This window comes from Oncorhynchus clarkii, chromosome 23 (genome assembly GCF_045791955.1).
Source record: "Oncorhynchus clarkii lewisi isolate Uvic-CL-2024 chromosome 23, UVic_Ocla_1.0, whole genome shotgun sequence".
NCBI classification, from domain to species: Eukaryota; Metazoa; Chordata; class Actinopteri; order Salmoniformes; family Salmonidae; genus Oncorhynchus; species Oncorhynchus clarkii.
The window spans coordinates 39,516,291-39,533,722 of record NC_092169.1 but is presented as its reverse complement, the minus strand read 5'-3'; the positions used below and the strand labels follow the sequence as shown (position 1 = coordinate 39,533,722).

Below are 17,432 nucleotides of genomic sequence, written 5' to 3'. Positions count from 1 at the left end.
ACAGACAGTGAGCGAGACAGACAGACAGACAGACAGCGAGACAGACAGACAGACAGCGAGACAGACAGACAGCGAGCGAGACAGACAGACAGCGAGCGAGACAGACAGACAGCGAGCGAGACAGACAGACAGCGAGCGAGACAGACAGACAGCGAGCGAGACAGACAGACAGCGAGCGAGACAGACAGACAGCGAGCGAGACAGACAGACAGCGAGACAGACAGTGAGCGAGACAGACAGACAGACAGCGAGCGAGACAGACAGACAACGAGCGAGACAGACAGACAGCGAGCGAGACAGACAGCGAGCGAGCGAGACAGACAGCGAGCGAGACAGACAGTGAGCGAGACAGACAGACAGACAGCGAGCGAGACAGACAGACAACGAGCGAGACAGACAGCGAGCGAGACAGACAGCGAGCGAGACAGACAGACAGCGAGCGAGACAGACAGACAGCGAGCGAGACAGACAGTGAGCGAGACAGACAGACAGTGAGCGAGCGAGACAGGACAGACAGCGAGCGAGCGAGACAGGACAGACAGCGAGCGAGACAGACAGACACACAGCGAGCGAGACAGACAGACAGCGAGCGAGACAGACAGCGAGCGAGACAGACAGACAGCGAGCGACACAGACAGACAGCGAGCGAGACAGACAGACAGCGAGCGAGACAGACAGACAGACAGACAGCGAGACAGACAGACAGCGAGCGAGACAGACAGACAGCGAGCGAGACAGAGAGCGAGCGAGACAGAGAGCGAGCGAGCAAGACAGACAGACAGACAGCGAGCGAGACAGACAGACAGCGAGCGAGACAGACAGACAGACAGCGAGCGAGACAGACAGACAGCGAGCGAGACAGACAGCGAGCGAGCGAGACAGGACAGACAGACAGACAGCGAGCGAGACAGACAGACAGCGAGCGAGACAGACAGACAGCGAGCGAGACAGGACAGCGAGCGAGCGAGACAGACAGACAGCGAGCGAGACAGACAGACAGCGAGCGAGACAGGACAGCGAGCGAGCAAGACAGGACAGACAGCGAGCGAGAGAGACAGGACAGACAGACAGCGAGCGAGACAGAAAGACAGCGAGCGAGACAGCGAGCGAGACAGACAGACAGCGAGCGAGACAGACAGCGAGCGAGACAGACAGACAGCGAGCGAGACAGACAGCGAGCGAGACAGACAGACAGCGAGCGAGACAGACAGACAGCGAGCGAGACAGAGAGCGAGCGAGACAGACAGACAGCGAGCGAGACAGACAGACAGCGAGACAGACAGCGAGCGAGACAGAGAGCGAGCGAGACAGACAGACAGCGAGCGAGACAGACAGACAGCGAGCGAGACAGACAGCGAGCGAGACAGACAGCGAGCGAGACAGACAGCGAGCGAGACAGACAGCGAGCGAGACAGAGACAGACAGACAGCGAGCGAGACAGAGAGCGAGCGAGACAGACAGACAGCGAGCGAGACAGAGAGCGAGCGAGACAGACAGACAGCGAGCGAGACAGACAGACAGCGAGACAGACAGCGAGCGAGACAGACAGACAGCGAGCGAGACAGACAGCGAGCGAGACAGACAGCGAGCGAGACAGACAGCGAGCGAGACAGACAGCGAGCGAGACAGACAGCGAGCGAGACAGACAGCGAGCGAGACAGACAGCGAGCGAGACAGACAGCGAGCGAGACAGACAGCGAGCGAGACAGAGACAGACAGACAGCGAGCGAGACAGAGACAGACAGACAGCGAGCGAGACAGACAGACAGCGAGCGAGACAGGACAGCGAGCGAGCGAGACAGGACAGACAGCGAGCGAGCGAGACAGGACAGACAGCGAGCGAGCGAGACAGGACAGACAGCGAGCGAGCGAGACAGGACAGACAGCGAGCGAGACAGGACAGACAGACAGACAGCGAGCGAGACAGACAGAGAGCAAGCGAGACAGACAGACAGCGAGCGAGACAGACAGACAGCGAGCGAGACAGACAGACAGCGAGCGAGACAGACAGACAGCGAGCGAGACAGACAGACAGCGAGACAGACAGACAGACAGCGAGCCAGACAGACAGCGAGACAGACAGACAGACAGCGAGCGAGACAGACAGACAGCGAGCAAGACAGACAGACAGCGAGCGAGCGAGACAGACAGCGAGCGAGACAGACAGACAGACAGCGAGGGAGACAGACAGCGAGCGAGACAGACAGCGAGCGAGACAGACAGCGAGCGAGACAGACAGCGAGCGAGACAGACAGCGAGACAGAGACAGACAGCGAGACAGAGACAGACAGCGAGACAGAGACAGACAGACAGCGAGCGAGACAGAGACAGACAGACAGCGAGACAGACAGACAGCGAGCGAGCCAGACAGCGAGCGAGCCAGACAGACAGCGAGCGAGCCAGACAGACAGCGAGCGAGACAGACAGACAGCGAGCGAGACAGACAGCGAGCGAGACAGACAGACAGCGAGCGAGACAGACAGACAGCGAGCGAGACAGACAGACAGCGAGCGAGACAGACAGACAGCGAGCGAGACAGACAGACAGCGAGCGAGACAGACAGCGAGCGAGACAGACAGCGAGCGAGCGAGACAGACAGCGAGCGAGACAGACAGACAGCGAGCGAGACAGACAGACAGCGAGCCAGACAGACAGCGAGACAGACAGACAGCGAGACAGACAGACAGCGAGACAGACAGACAGCGAGACAGACAGACAGCGAGCGAGCGAGACAGACAGTGAGCGAGACAGACAGACAGACAGCGAGCGAGACAGACAGACAGCGAGCGAGACAGACAGACAGCGAGCGAGACAGACAGACAGCGAGCGAGACAGACAGACAGCGAGCGAGACAGACAGACAGCGAGGGAGACAGACAGACAGCAAGACAGACAGACAGTGAGCGAGCGAGACAGGACAGCGAGCGAGCGAGACAGGACAGACAGCGAGCGAGCGAGACAGGACAGACAGCGAGCGAGCGAGACAGGACAGACAGCGAGCGAGACAGACAGACACACAGCGAGCGAGACAGACAGACAGCGAGCGAGACAGACAGCGAGCGAGACAGACAGACAGCTAGCGACACAGACAGACAGCGAGCGAGACAGACAGACAGCGAGACAGACAGACAGACAGCGAGCGAGACAGACAGACAGCGAGCGAGACAGACAGACAGCGAGCGAGACAGACAGACAGCGAGCGAGACAGAGAGCGAGCGAGACAGAGAGCGAGCGAGCAAGACAGACAGACAGACAGCGAGACAGACAGCGAGCGAGACAGACAGACAGCGAGCGAGACAGACAGACAGCGAGCGAGACAGACAGACAGCGAGCGAGACAGACAGACAGACAGCGAGCGAGCGAGACAGGACAGACAGACAGACAGCGAGCGAGACAGACAGACAGCGAGACAGACAGACAGCGAGCGAGACAGGACAGCGAGCGAGCTAGACAGACAGACAGCGAGCGAGACAGGACAGCGAGCGAGCGAGACAGGACAGACAGCGAGCGAGAGAGACAGGACAGACAGACAGCGAGCGAGACAGACAGACAGCGAGCGAGACAGACAGACAGTGAGCGAGACAGAGAGCGAGCGAGACAGAGAGCGAGCGAGCAAGACAGACAGACAGACAGACAGCGAGCGAGACAGACAGACAGCGAGCGAGACAGACAGACAGACAGCGAGCGAGACAGACAGACAGCGAGCGAGCGAGACAGGACAGACAGACAGACAGCGAGCGAGACAGACAGACAGCGAGCGAGACAGACAGACAGACAGCGAGCGAGACAGGACAGCGAGCGAGCGAGACAGACAGACAGCGAGCGAGACAGACAGCGAGCGAGACAGGACAGCGAGCGAGCGAGACAGGACAGACAGCGAGCGAGAGAGACAGGACAGACAGACAGCGAGCGAGACAGAAAGACAGTGAGCGAGACAGCGAGCGAGACAGACAGACAGCGAGCGAGACAGACAGACAGCGAGCGAGACAGACAGACAGCGAGCGAGACAGACAGACAGCGAGCGAGACAGACAGCGAGCGAGACAGACAGCGAGCGAGACAGACAGACAGCGAGCGTGACAGACAGACAGCGAGCGAGACAGACAGACAGCGAGCGAGACAGACAGCGAGCGAGACAGACAGACAGCGAGACAGACAGACAGCGAGCGAGAGAGACAGACAGACAGCGAGACAGACAGACACCGAGCGAGACAGACAGCGAGCGAGACAGACAGCGAGCGAGACAGACAGCGAGCGAGACAGAGACAGACAGACAGCGAGCGAGACAGACAGCGAGCGAGACAGACAGACAGCGAGCGAGACAGACAGACAGCGAGCGAGACAGGACAGCGAGCGAGCGAGACAGGACAGACAGCGAGCGAGCGAGACAGGACAGACAGCGAGCGAGCGAGACAGGACAGACAGCGAGCGAGCGAGACAGGACAGACAGCGAGCGAGCGAGACAGACAGACAGACAGACAGCGAGCGAGACAGACAGACAGCGAGCGAGACAGACAGACAGCGAGCGAGACAGACAGACAGCGAGCGAGACAGACAGACAGCGAGCGAGACAGAGAGCGAGCGAGACAGACAGACAGCGAGCAAGACAGACAGACAGACAGCGAGCGAGACAGACAGACAGCGAGCGAGAAAGACAGACAGCGAGCGAGACAGACAGACAGCGAGCGAGACAGACAGACAGCGAGACAGACAGACAGCGAGGGAGACAGACAGACAGCCAGACAGACAGACAGCGAGACAGACAGCGAGCGAGAGACAGACAGACAGCGAGCGAGACAGACAGCGAGCGAGACAGACAGCGAGCGAGACAGACAGCGAGCGAGACAGACAGCGAGCGAGACAGACAGCGAGCGAGACAGACAGCGAGCGAGACAGACAGCGAGCGAGACAGACAGCGAGACAGACAGACAGACAGCGAGACAGACAGACAGACAGCGAGACAGACAGACAGACAGCGAGGGAGACAGACAGACAGACAGCGAGACAGACAGACAGCGAGACAGACAGACAGACAGCGAGACAGACAGCGAGCGAGACAGACAGCGAGCGAGACAGACAGCGAGCGAGACAGACAGCGAGCGAGACAGACAGCGAGCGAGACAGACAGCGAGCGAGACAGACAGACAGCGAGACAGAGACAGACAGCGAGACAGAGACAGACAGCGAGACAGAACCAGACAGACAGCGAGCGAGACAGAGACAGACAGCGAGCGAGCCAGACCGCGAGCGAGCCAGACAGAGAGCTAGCGAGACAGACAGAGAGCTAGCGAGACAGACAGAGAGCTAGCGAGACAGACAGAGAGCTAGCGAGACAGACAGAGAGCTAGCGAGACAGACAGAGAGCTAGCGAGACAGACAGAGAGCTAGCGAGACAGACAGAGAGCTAGCGAGACAGACAGAGAGCTAGCGAGACAGACAGAGAGCTAGCGAGACAGACAGAGAGCTAGCGAGACAGACAGAGAGCTAGCGAGACAGACAGAGAGCTAGCGAGACAGACAGCGAGCTAGGGAGAGAGACAGCGAGCTAGGGAGAGAGACAGCGAGCTAGGGAGAGAGACAGCGAGCTAGGGAGAGAGACAGCGAGCTAGGGAGAGAGACAGCGAGCTAGGGAGAGAGACAGCGAGCTAGGGAGAGAGACAGCGAGCTAGGGAGAGAGACAGAGAGCTAGGGAGAGAGACAGAGAGCTAGGGAGAGAGACAGAGCTAGGGAGAGAGACAGAGCTAGGGAGAGAGAGAGAGCTAGGGAAAGACAGGGACCCATGCTTCCGTTATCATTCATCTGCAATAAACAGGAAACAGGTGTGGAAGTGGATGACTGTATCAGTCAGAGGGAGAGAGAGATAAAGAAAGAAAGACAGTGATAGAGGTAGAGATGGAAAGAGGAGAATGGAAGGAAGGATGAGGCTGTGTGAACTGTCCTTGCTCCAGTGTGTGTAACTCTCTCTCATTTTTATGACCCCCCCCCTCTTCTCTTACCCAAACCCCTAACCACTCCAAACACCGGCCCTCCTGTCTCACTCATCTCTCCCCTCATTTCCTCTGTCTGTTCCTCTGAATCGTCTCCCTCCATCTTATCCCGTTACAGGAAAGAGAGCAGGCATTTCAGCTGCCCAGGAGAGGGGGAAAGAGAAGGAGAGAGGGAAGAGGAGAGAGAAAATGAAGTAGGAGAGGTGGAGAGAGGGGAGAGCGAGATGGGGGTGGGTGAGAAACCACCGGAGTTTGAAGAGCATCACTCTGGATCCATCAATGTCAAAGGCTGCTCCTCTTATCCTCTACCCCGTCTGTCTAGCTGTCTGTCAGTCAAACATTCAATATATTCCCGCATTGATAAAGGAATTTATATGTTTAAAGTAATGACTAAAGTATTCCACCCTGAAACGGTATAGCTGTGTGAAATGTATTAGAATTATAAGGCTATAATAATGTGTTAGAGTCATAATTCAACAATGTGTGTGACTAGGCCGTCGTGTTACTATTTTGCAATATGAGCTGGGTAGACATTCAAGGACAACTGAACTGTCGACTTGTGATAAAGATTTACCATGTTGCAGAAGGGTGATAAACAATGTATGTTAACTTTGGAAAAATACAGCCCACCTAAAGAGAGGTGGAGTTTCTACTGATGTGAGTTCTTGTCTGTGTGTGTGAGGTATAAAAAGCTATGTGCATTGTATGATTTTCAGATTACTCTCTGAATAAAGGATTGATCTATTGCAGACTGGGGACTTAGTCTAATTCTTCATTAACCAGGGTCTTACAAACTTATGGGAATTGGTCAAAGTTATAAAATAGTTCAGTTAGAACATTGGGATAAAAATTCTCATGACATCCATTTATCTGCAGTTCCATCTTTGTTTTAAGATTGCTTTGACCTTTTGGCTCTTGGTCTCTCTACTCTCACCAAAACTGACATCAAAATGTGATCTTTGGAGTTCGGAGCATCTCAGACTTAGAACTGAATAGAACTGAATAGAATAGCTGACTCAAGGAAGGAACATTGTAATATCGTCCATACCGTTCAATAAATCAGCCATGTCAGGAAGGACTCTCAAGATGGTACCCTTGTCAGCTGCAGGAGGAGGAGGGGCATGCTTGGGGGTGGAGTCACTGGCTGAGATTGACACCGTGGTGAAGGTGCTGACCAGCAAGATGCCTAACCCAACCCACAGCACCAACTATAGAGAGAGAGAGATGTTGGTGAGTGATGAGATTAGTCGAGATAATGCATGCATGTATGCATGTATGCATGTATGTATGTATGCATGCATGTATGTACAGTGGGGCAAAAAAGTATTTAGTCAGCCACCAATTGTGCAAGTTCTCCCACTTAAAAAGATGAGGCCTGTAATTTTCATCATTTCAACTATGACAGACAAAATGAGAAAAATTGTAGGATTTTTAATGAATTTATTTGCAAATTATGGTGGAAAATAAGTATTTGGTCAATAATAAAAGTTTCTCAATACTTTGTTATATACCCTTTGTTGGCAATGACAGAGGTCAAACGTTTTCTGTAAGTCTTCACAAGATTTTCACACACTGTTGCTGGTATTTCCTCCATGCAGATCTCCTCTAGGCCACTCCAGGACCTTCAAATGCTTCGTACGCTTCACAGTAGGTATGGTGTTCTTTGGATGCAACTCAGCATTCTTTGTACTCCAAACACGACGAGTTGAGTTTTTACCAAAAAGTTCTATTTTGGTTTCATCTGACCATATGACATTCTCCCAATCTTCTTCTGGATCATCCAAATGCTCTCTAGCAAACTTCAGACGGGCCTGGAAATGTACTGGCTTAAGCAGGGGGACACGTCTGGCACTGCAGGATTTGAGTCCCTGGTGGCGTAGTGTGTTACTGATGGTAGGCTTTGTTACTTTGGTCCCAGCTCTCTGCAGGTCATTCACTAGGTCACCCCGTGTGGTTCTGGGATTTTTGCTCACTGTTCTTGTGATCATTTTGACCCCACGGGGTGAGATCTTGCGTGGAGCCCCAGATCGAGGGAGATTATCAGTGGTTTTGTATGTCTTCCATTTCCTAATAATTGCTCCCACAGTTGATTTCTTCAAACCAAGCTGCTTACCTATTGCAGATTCAGTCTTCCTAACCTGGTGCAGGTCTACAATTGTTTCTGGTGTCCTTTGACAGATCTTTGGTCTTGGCCATAGTGGAGTTTGGAGTGTGACTGTTTAAGGTTGTGGACAGGTGTCTTTTATACTGATAACAAGTTCAAACAGGTGCCATTAATACAGGTAACGAGTGGAGGACAGAGGAGCCTCTTAAAGAAGAAGTTACAGGTCTGTGAGAGCCAGAAATCTTGCTTGTTTGTAGGTGACCAAATACTTATTTTCCACCATAATTTGCAAATAAATTAATTAAAAATCCTACAATGTGATTTTCTGGATTGTTTTTCTCTATTTGTCTGTCATAGTTGAAGTGTACCTATGATGAAAATTACAGGCCTCTCATCTTTTTAAGTGGGAGAACTTGCACAATTGGTGGCTGACTAAATACTTTTTTGCCCCACTGTATGTATGTATGTATGTATGTACAGTTGAAGTCGGAAGTTTACATACACTTAGGTTGGAGTCATGAAAACTCTTTTTTTCAACCACTCCAAAAATGTATTGTAAACAAACTATAGTTTGGCAAGTCGGTTAGGACATCTACTTTGTGCATGACATAAATAATTTCAGTGGGTCAGAAGTTTACATACACTAAGTTGACTGTGCCTTTAAACAGCTTGGAAAATTCCAGAAGGCTAATTGACATCATTTGAGTCAATGGGAGGTGTACCAGTGGATGTATTTCAAGGCCTACCTTCAAACTCAGTGCCTATTTGCTTGACATCATGGGAAAATCTAAAGAAATCAACCAAGACTTCAGAAAATAAATTGTAGACCTCCACTATTCTAGTTCATCCTTGGGAGCAATTTCCAAACGCCTGAAGGTACTAGGTTCATCTGTACAAACAATAGTACGCAAGTATAAACACCATGGGACCACGCAGCCATCATACCGCTCAGGAAGGAGACGTGTTCTGTCTCCTAGAGATGAACAGTCTTTGGTGCGAAAAGTGCAAATCAATCCCAGAACAACAGCAACGGACCTTGTGAAGATGCTGGCGGAAACAGGTACAAAAGTATCTATATCCACAGTAATTCGAGTCCTATATTGACATAACCTGAAAGGCCGCTCAGCAAGGAAGAAGCCACTGCTCCAAAACCGCCATAAGAAAGCCAGACTACGGTTTGCAACTGCACATGGGGACAACGATCTGACTTTTTGAAGACATTTCCTCTTCTCTGACGAAACAAAAATATAACTGTTTGGCCATAATGACAATTTGGAGAAAAAAGGGAGGCTTGCAAGTCGAAGAACACCCTCCCAACCGTGAAGCACGGGGGTGGCAGCATCATGTTGTGGGGGTGCTTTGCTGCAGAACGGACTGGTGCACTTCACAAAATAAATGGCATCATGAGGGAGGAAAATTATGTGGATATATTGAATCAACATCTCAAGACATCAGTCAGGAAGTTAAAGCTTGGTCGCAAATGGGTATTCCAAATGGACAATGACTCCAAGCATACTTCCAAGATTGTGGCAAAATGGCTTAAGGACAACAAAGTCAAGGTATTAGAGTGGCCATCACAAAGCCCTGACCTCAATCCATAGAAAACGTTTGACCCAAGTGAAACAATTTAAAGGCAACGCTACCAAATACTAATTAAGTGTATGTAAACATCTGACCCACAGGGAATGTGATGAAAGAAATAAAAACTGAAAGAAATAATTTCCTCTACTATTATTCTGATATTTCACATTCTTAAAATAAAGTGGTGATCCTAACTGACCTAAGACAGGGAATTCTTACTAGGATTGAATGTCAGGAATTGCGAAAAACTGAGTTTAAATGTATTTGACTAAGGTGTAAGTAAACTTCCGACCTCAACTGTGTGTGTGTGTGTGTGTGGTACCTGTGCGGTGAGTCCATTCTTCTGGATCTTTCTGTAGATGAGGGCAGGGCAGATGAAGCAGATGAGGGAGCCCATGGTGGCTCCAGTCAGACCCAGGATGGTCTCCACTACAGAGGGAGTAGCATAGACAAACATTAAGTCACACAATCCACTTGCATGGCTAAAGCCACATACTGCCAGTGTACCACATTAGTCTACGTGTCAGCCAGGTAACAATCCTCATTCTACTCTTCCACGCTCCTCATTCTCTCCATGTCTTCCTGCACCTCCTCAACTTTTTCCAGACAGACAAGGACATGGCTAAGCCTTCCTATTCAATCAGAAGTCAGAATCCCCATGGCCTCGTTCCAACCCATCTGGCCCATGGCCCCGTTCCAACCCATCTGGCCCCGTTCCAACCCATTTGGCCCATGGCCCCGTTCCAACCCATCTGGCCCCATTCCAACCCATCTGGCCCCATTCCAACCCATCTGGCCCATGGCCCCGTTCCAACCCATCTGGCCCATGGCCCTGTACCAAATGAAGCAGAAACCTACCCCCCTTAATCTAATCTAGCACAAGCTTCACTCTCAGACCCTGTGTTTCAAGCCAGTACCAATCTCTCCTCCTGGGAACCCAGGCCATATTATGTGCCTCAGATTTAGTGTCCGTTTCCCCTCTGAGTCCCCCCATCACTCTATTAGCCTGATTAGGTACACACACACATACGCTGGTGTGTGTGTGTGCGTGCGTGTGTCCCTACCCAAACACAACCCTAACTAATAGCCTTACCACATAAGATTAATAAAACATGCAAACTAACCCAAACCTCTAGATCATCGTTACAGAAAACACACAACAGAGACCTCTAAAGAACAAGTGTGCGTGCGGTTTGTGTGTTTTGTGTGTGTGTGTGGGGGGGGGGGGGGGGGGGGTGTTTTGTGGGGGGGGGCTATGAGCCAGAGAGGGTGTGTGTGTTTTGTGGGGGGTGAGGGTGTGTGTGTCTTGTGGGGGGGGGGCTATGAGCCAGAGAGGGTGTGTGTGTTTTGGGGGGGGGGGGGGGGGGGGGGCTATGAGCCAGAGAGGGTGTGTGTGTTTTGTGGGGGGGGGGGGGCTATGAGCCAGAGAGGGTGTGTGTGTCTGGGTGTCTGAGAAGAGAGAATAATAGCTCTATAAAAGGTGTGAGTAAGGAGTGGGTTAGAGTGTGGAGGGGGGGCTCTATGAAATCAAATCAAATTTTATTCAAATCAAATCAAAATTTATTTGAGCCAGAGAGTGTGTGTGTGTTTTGTGGGGGTGGCTATGAGCCAGAGAGGGTGTGTGTGTTTTGTGGGGGGGGCTATGAGCCAGAGAGGGTGTGTGTTTTGTGGGGGGGGGGGCTATGAGCCAGAGAGGGTGTGTGTGTTTTGTGGGGGGGGCTATGAGCCAGAGAGGGTGTGTGTGTTTTGTGGGGGTGCTATGAGCCAGAGAGGGTGTGTGTGTTTTGTGGGGGGGCTATGAGCCAGAGAGGGTGTGTGTGTCTGGGTGTCTGAGAAGAGAGAATAATAGCTCTATAAAAGGTGTGATTTAAGGAGTGGGTTAGAGTGTGACATTCACTGAGTGGTAAACTCATATTCACACAGCCTGTGCTACAATGCACGACACAACACATGCACCTTAAAGACCTGCAGTCACACACACACAGTCGCACACACACGCACCATTGGGGATGAGGATGCCTCCCAGCATGGTTCCGAAGACGATGGCGAGGGTGATCATCTTAAAGCGCATTGGAGGCATGTACCCCCCTGCAGTAAACGTGCCATCCTTCTGCTGAGGGACAAAAAGAGGGGAGAGAGAAAGATTCATTATAACAGTGTTGTACAGTAAAGCTCTTCCAGGTTAGGTCATTATAATATCATTTCACTGTTCACAGTGTGTCTCCGTGTTTGGATTTACTTTCCTTGTGGGGACCAGATAGTAAAATAAGGACAACAGGGGGTCCCCACAAGGAAACAGACTATTTTGGGTTTGGGGGTTAGATTCAGAGTTCGGTTACAATTACAGTTAGGATTAGGTTTATAGCTCAGACACACCGGTGGGATTGTCAAACGTTTGCCTGCCGACAGTACTTAGCACCTCTGAATGGAGTGTCAGCAGTCAATCTCTTTTGTGTCCACACAGCAAAGATCTTGAAGTCGTCAGCCACTCAGCCTTGTTAAAATACTCCAAACCAGAAGGTGGCAGTAGCATTGTTGGGCAATGCATGTCCATGTCTGTTGCTTCATGGTTTAGTCAAATGTTAGATACGCTAATGTTGCTATTGTTATAGAAAGCCTTTGTTGATACTAGCCAAAAGGCCACAGCTAGATAACTAGCTAGCAAGATCACAAATAAACTATTTCATTCATTCCCCATAATTGCATACAGCCCATAGATACATGTTTAGCTAGCTAGCTAACGTTAGCTAAATTGTTAACATGATACGCTTGCTAGCTAGGTAAAGACACTGCATTGACTTTCGGCAGCTGCTTCATGCAAACAAATCAATTGTGATTGCTATAGTGGCCAGATAGCTAGCTTGGTAAAGCATCTAGTGTGGTGTGCATTGTGCTGCACTAACCACCCCTTTCATTTCATATGAAGTGTGCGACTGCCTTTCTCAGTTATCAAGATAACGTTAGCTAGCTAGCTCAAACAAATAAGTTAGTGCACATAATCAAACCGAACAATTTTTTTATTTATTTAAGCACAAAAATTCTTAGCTAGATGTAAAGACTTGCTCTAGGAAAGAAATGTATTATGCTGCTTTGTTTAAGTTAGAACAATTCGAATGAAAAGGCTGGATTGTACGGGAAAATGGGCCTTCTTTTCCTCGTCACTCCTGTCACCTCCTCCACGTGGAGGTTTGTGCGCTTTGATTGTCTCAAAGTCAAGTTATCGGCCACTGCCGAGCACTGCGATTCTACAAGTAGAAACTTCAGGTTCATCGGTACACAGCAGGTACGTATTTTTATTCTAGCAAGAGAAGGAATGGCCTCCTACTGTGCTAAGAGCCTATTGGCACTCAAATTCTCAGTGAATTTCATGCTTTAGGGAAAATATAATTTTGAATGGGAATAAATTGTTTGGTCTCCACAAAGACAGTAAAATAAACGTGTGCGTGTGTTTGCGTGTTAGGGCTGGGAATTGCCAAGGGCCTCACGATATTATCACGATACTTAGGTGCCGATATGATATGTATTGCGATTCTCACGATTCTATATGTATTGTGATTCGATACTGTGATTTTACTGCGATTCGATGTTCCAAATATATTGCTGCTGCAGAGGGACAAGAGATGGCCTACAGAGCTAAGCTATGAAGGTACAAGCTAGCGCAAAAATATTGTTGCAATATTGTCAAAAAGATACATTGTCAAAAATAATATTTCAATATCTAACGGTATCGATCCCCCCCATCACTAGTATGTGTGTGTGTTGGTGTGTGTTAACCTGCATGTGTGTATATAGTCACCTGTTGTTCGAACAGCATGGTGTTGATTGCCTGTCTACAGGGCAGTATCATCATGGGAAAGCCCACCGCCACTGACATCATGAAGCCCACCCGGATCATCTTAGTCACCGGGTTAGAAGGGAAGTTCATCAGAACGTTACCGGCTATGTCCTCCGTGAAACTGACGTAGCCAAAGAATCCCACCTAGAGAGGAGAGGATGGAAGGGTTCATAAGAAACGGAATAGAGCTAAGCACAGGCACAATTTGGTTAATTCTGCTTTCCAACAGACACTGGGAATCAAATTCAACTTTCAGCAGAACAATAACCTAAAACACAAATATGCACTGGAGTTGTTTAACAAGACAACATTAAAATGTTCCTGAGTGGCCTAGTTACAGTTTTGACTTAAATTGGCTTAAAAAAAATCTATGGCAAGACTTGAAAACGGCTGTCTAGCAATGATCAACAATGTGCACATATTATACAATCCAGGTGTGGAAAGCTCTTAGAGACTTACCCAGAAAGACTCACAGCTGTAATCGCTTGTCAAAGGTGATTCTAACATGTATTGACTCAGGGGTGAGAATTCTTATGGAAATTAGATATTTATGCTTTTAATTTTCAGTAAATGTGCAAAAAAATCTAAAAACATCTTTTCACTTGGTCATTGTGGGATATTGTGTGTAGATGGGTGAAAAAAACAACGATAATTTTTTAAATGTTCAATTCGGGCTGTAACAACAAAATGTGGAATAAGTCAATGGGTATGAATACTAACTGAAGGCACTGTAACACACACCTAAACCATCGTGCAGTATAGAACAATGTACTGTCCTATGCAGCGAAGACATCGGGATAGGTAGTGACATCATCAGCGTGCACCACTCACCGTGATGTAGAAGGTGGTGACGACGTTGAGGGAGGTGGTGAAGATGGTGCTCATGCGTTTGATGGAGGGCTCGTCCAGACTGTCGTAGGTAGGCAACACCTGCCTGTAAACAAACAACCAGCCCACAAGCTACAGCTGCCACATCAGACTGGACCGGAGAGCTCAAGTTTCAGGACAAACTTTATAGGCTACTAGAGAAGTAAAGCATCAAGACTTTGTGGATTATCAAATGTTTCAGGGGTCTTAAGATAATCATTTGATCAAAATCTAAAATATTCTAGGCAGAGAACAAGACAGACAAGGCAAACCATGAGGGTAAAAAGGTGAATTCTGTCTGATAGTTCAGATCTCTAGTCATTATAGATGATTAGATTGAAAAGTGAGGATCAGGGGTGAAATCATTTGTCCAATGATTGCACTCAAAACGCAAATAATTTGCAACGAAAATTAGAGTTTATATTGAACAAATTTAGGTAGGTCCCTCCCTGTTTTGTACCGTTTGGTTCAGTCTGGTTTCTAGTGAATACACCCCAGCATTTGTATCATATCACATAAAACACATGCTAAACAGATGTAATGGAGAGAACAGCCAATTTCACAAAAAGTCTGTTGTATTTCCATGATCTGGTAGGTAGAGTGGGTGAGAAAGACGTGTGTGTGCGACACAAGTGTGTGCGTGTGTGTGCACGCGTGTGTGTGTGTGTGAGAATGAGTGGGCACTTTACTGCACTGTATGTCAGTGCTGGTTATTATCTCTGAGAAACAAAGAGAGAAGGGGCTGTCTGTCATCGAGCAGCACTGTAAAATAACAGGCCAGCAGCACTGTAAAAGAACAGGCCAGCAGCACTGTAAAAGAACAGGCCAGCAGCACTGTAAAAGAACAGGCCAGCAGCACTGTAAAACAAGCCTGTAAAAGGGGAACTTACAGGCCTTCTACTTTACACCTAGTGCTAGCCTGGAGTTAGAGCATTATAAAGTTTCTTGGCAGTCTTTTTTGCACTTACTCGTGTGTGTGTGTGTGAGAGAGAGAGAGGGAGGGAGAGAATACAGTTACTGTGTCTCTACTGCATTCTCTCCCTCTCCTGTGGTTTAAATGAGTGTGCAGCACTGTCCCAACGGTGCTTTTCCTTGACGCCTGTTTAAACTCAGGAACTATTCCATCTTATAGCCGAGGGCAAATCAAACGGCTTACTGGAACTAGACCTCAAACCTGTACATTCTCTCAATAGATCGCATTCCATTGTTTTTCATTCCGTTTACACCGTCTGTAAAACAGTCCAATGGATGTTTTTTAATTTGGTTCATACGGTCTGTAAAACAGCTTTCAATACACATTTATTTGTGCTATTCCTGCTAGTAAAATTGAAAGCGATAACTGAAACTAGCACCCAAGCACATGGGAAGAGTTAAACACATATTGTCTTCATATTGCTTATCTTGTTTTGTTTGAATTCACAGCAGTATCACAGAGGGACATTTTCATTAGTGTTAGTCTATTCTATGACTGCTCAGTTCCATAACTCTATAGTCTTGTTGGTTAATAATGATGTTAAATCATGTTGTAACTGAAAGTAAACAGCTTTAATAAAGGTCATAAAAAGCATATGTGTTGAAAGCTGTTTAAATCAGTGTGTCGTAAGATGGCCGCCGTCCAGTGGTCTGATTAGTGGTTTGGCTGGAGCAGCGCTCCGTTCACTGTTTCTCCATTGGCCAACAGAGGGCCCTGCCAAATACCACTCATCACCGCCAGACTGCGACAGGCCCACACGTGCATGCACACAGGGACGAGTGTGCGCGCTCTCACACACACACACAGATGAGAGCAGTGTTACCACGGTGAGATAATTATTAAAGCCTCGTTCCAGCACCAGTCAGCCTCACCCATCCAACACCTACCTCACCCTCCCCCACCTATCCCAAGCACCTCCATACTCACATACAACTCCTTAAAAAGACACTTCATACATGCAAACCTCCAGTGCGCGTCCCAAACTAAGTTAACCCCAAAATCCCAACCCAGTCCAACCCCAACACACCCCTAACCACAACCAGAATCCCCACCCCTTCCCCTCTGCAGCTCAGGCACCACGGCGATGACAGAAGAGAGGAGGAAGCGACAGAGCATGCAGATGGAGGTGAAGGAGGAGGGATGGATGGTGGGAGGGATAGAGGAATGGGTGGATTATGCCGTAGAGGGGGGAGACTTTGCTCCTCAAGATCTCCAATCAACATCTCGTATTCAGGCGTCTCTTCAACAGCCAAACTAACCAGCAAACTATGACGTTGTAATAAACAATAGATTTTCCGGGGCGAGAATGCAGCTCTTGAAATTCATACCGAAACAATATTCTGCACTTTGTTAGACAGATCCACTTACAGCACTGTGTCCAGAAGTAGCAGTAACTGGTGGAAGGACAGGGAATGAAGAAGTCAATTGGTTAAGCATGAAGCTGTGAAAGTGCAACAGCAAATCAGCAAACTCCCCTACAAACATCCCCCTAACTCTCCACCCAAAAACTCTGTCTCCATCCCCTTGCAGACTAACCACCCCTATAGCCTTGGGGTGCAATCGCAAATTCACTCTGGCTATCTACTCTGGCTATCTACTCCACTTTCAGAGGACTCTCATCTGAGTGTGCTAGAGAGCAGAATAACTGATGAATTTAAGAACGTGAAACACCCGTTGAATATGGCCAGTGTCAGTAAACGTCTGCACATTTTTTTAAATGAAATTGTTGCCAGCAGCACAGTTACAGTAACTAGCACATTTCAACATATTAGGTGCAGCATGGATCACCACCTGAACTATCAAGTCCATTCTACCCATTATTGTTCTGTCTCTAGACTCTACAAACTGGTCATGTTCTAGGTTGAAGATGACAAAGGTAAAGACAAGAGGGTTCTAATATCCCATAACACTTTGCAACAATTGGTTTAGCTATGCTTCTAATACAGTGGTTCTTAACCTGGTTTCGATTGAACCCCAGGGGTTCGGTGAGTCAGTCTCAGGGGTTCGGCGGAGGTCAAGACACACATTTGACTAATATGATTCGTGATGACACGCCCCGCTTGGCCATCATTGGCTGCAGGTGATCAC

At 49.1% G+C, this 17,432-nt stretch overlaps 1 protein-coding gene across 2 annotated transcripts in view; it reads right to left on the bottom strand.

Moving 5' to 3' along the window:
• LOC139381646 (putative sodium-coupled neutral amino acid transporter 10) overlaps nucleotides 1-17,432 on the bottom strand; it is a 51,884-nt gene that overhangs the window by 17,141 nt on the left and 17,311 nt on the right. For both annotated transcript variants that reach the window (XM_071125326.1, XM_071125327.1), the window contains exons 7-11: nucleotides 14,336-14,438; nucleotides 13,466-13,648; nucleotides 11,671-11,782; nucleotides 9,992-10,098; nucleotides 7,033-7,192 (exon numbers count right to left, since the gene is read on the bottom strand). In XM_071125326.1, coding sequence (XP_070981427.1) covers nucleotides 7,033-7,192; nucleotides 9,992-10,098; nucleotides 11,671-11,782; nucleotides 13,466-13,648; nucleotides 14,336-14,438 — 665 coding nt within the window. The remainder of the gene's footprint in view (nucleotides 1-7,032; nucleotides 7,193-9,991; nucleotides 10,099-11,670; nucleotides 11,783-13,465; nucleotides 13,649-14,335; nucleotides 14,439-17,432) is intronic.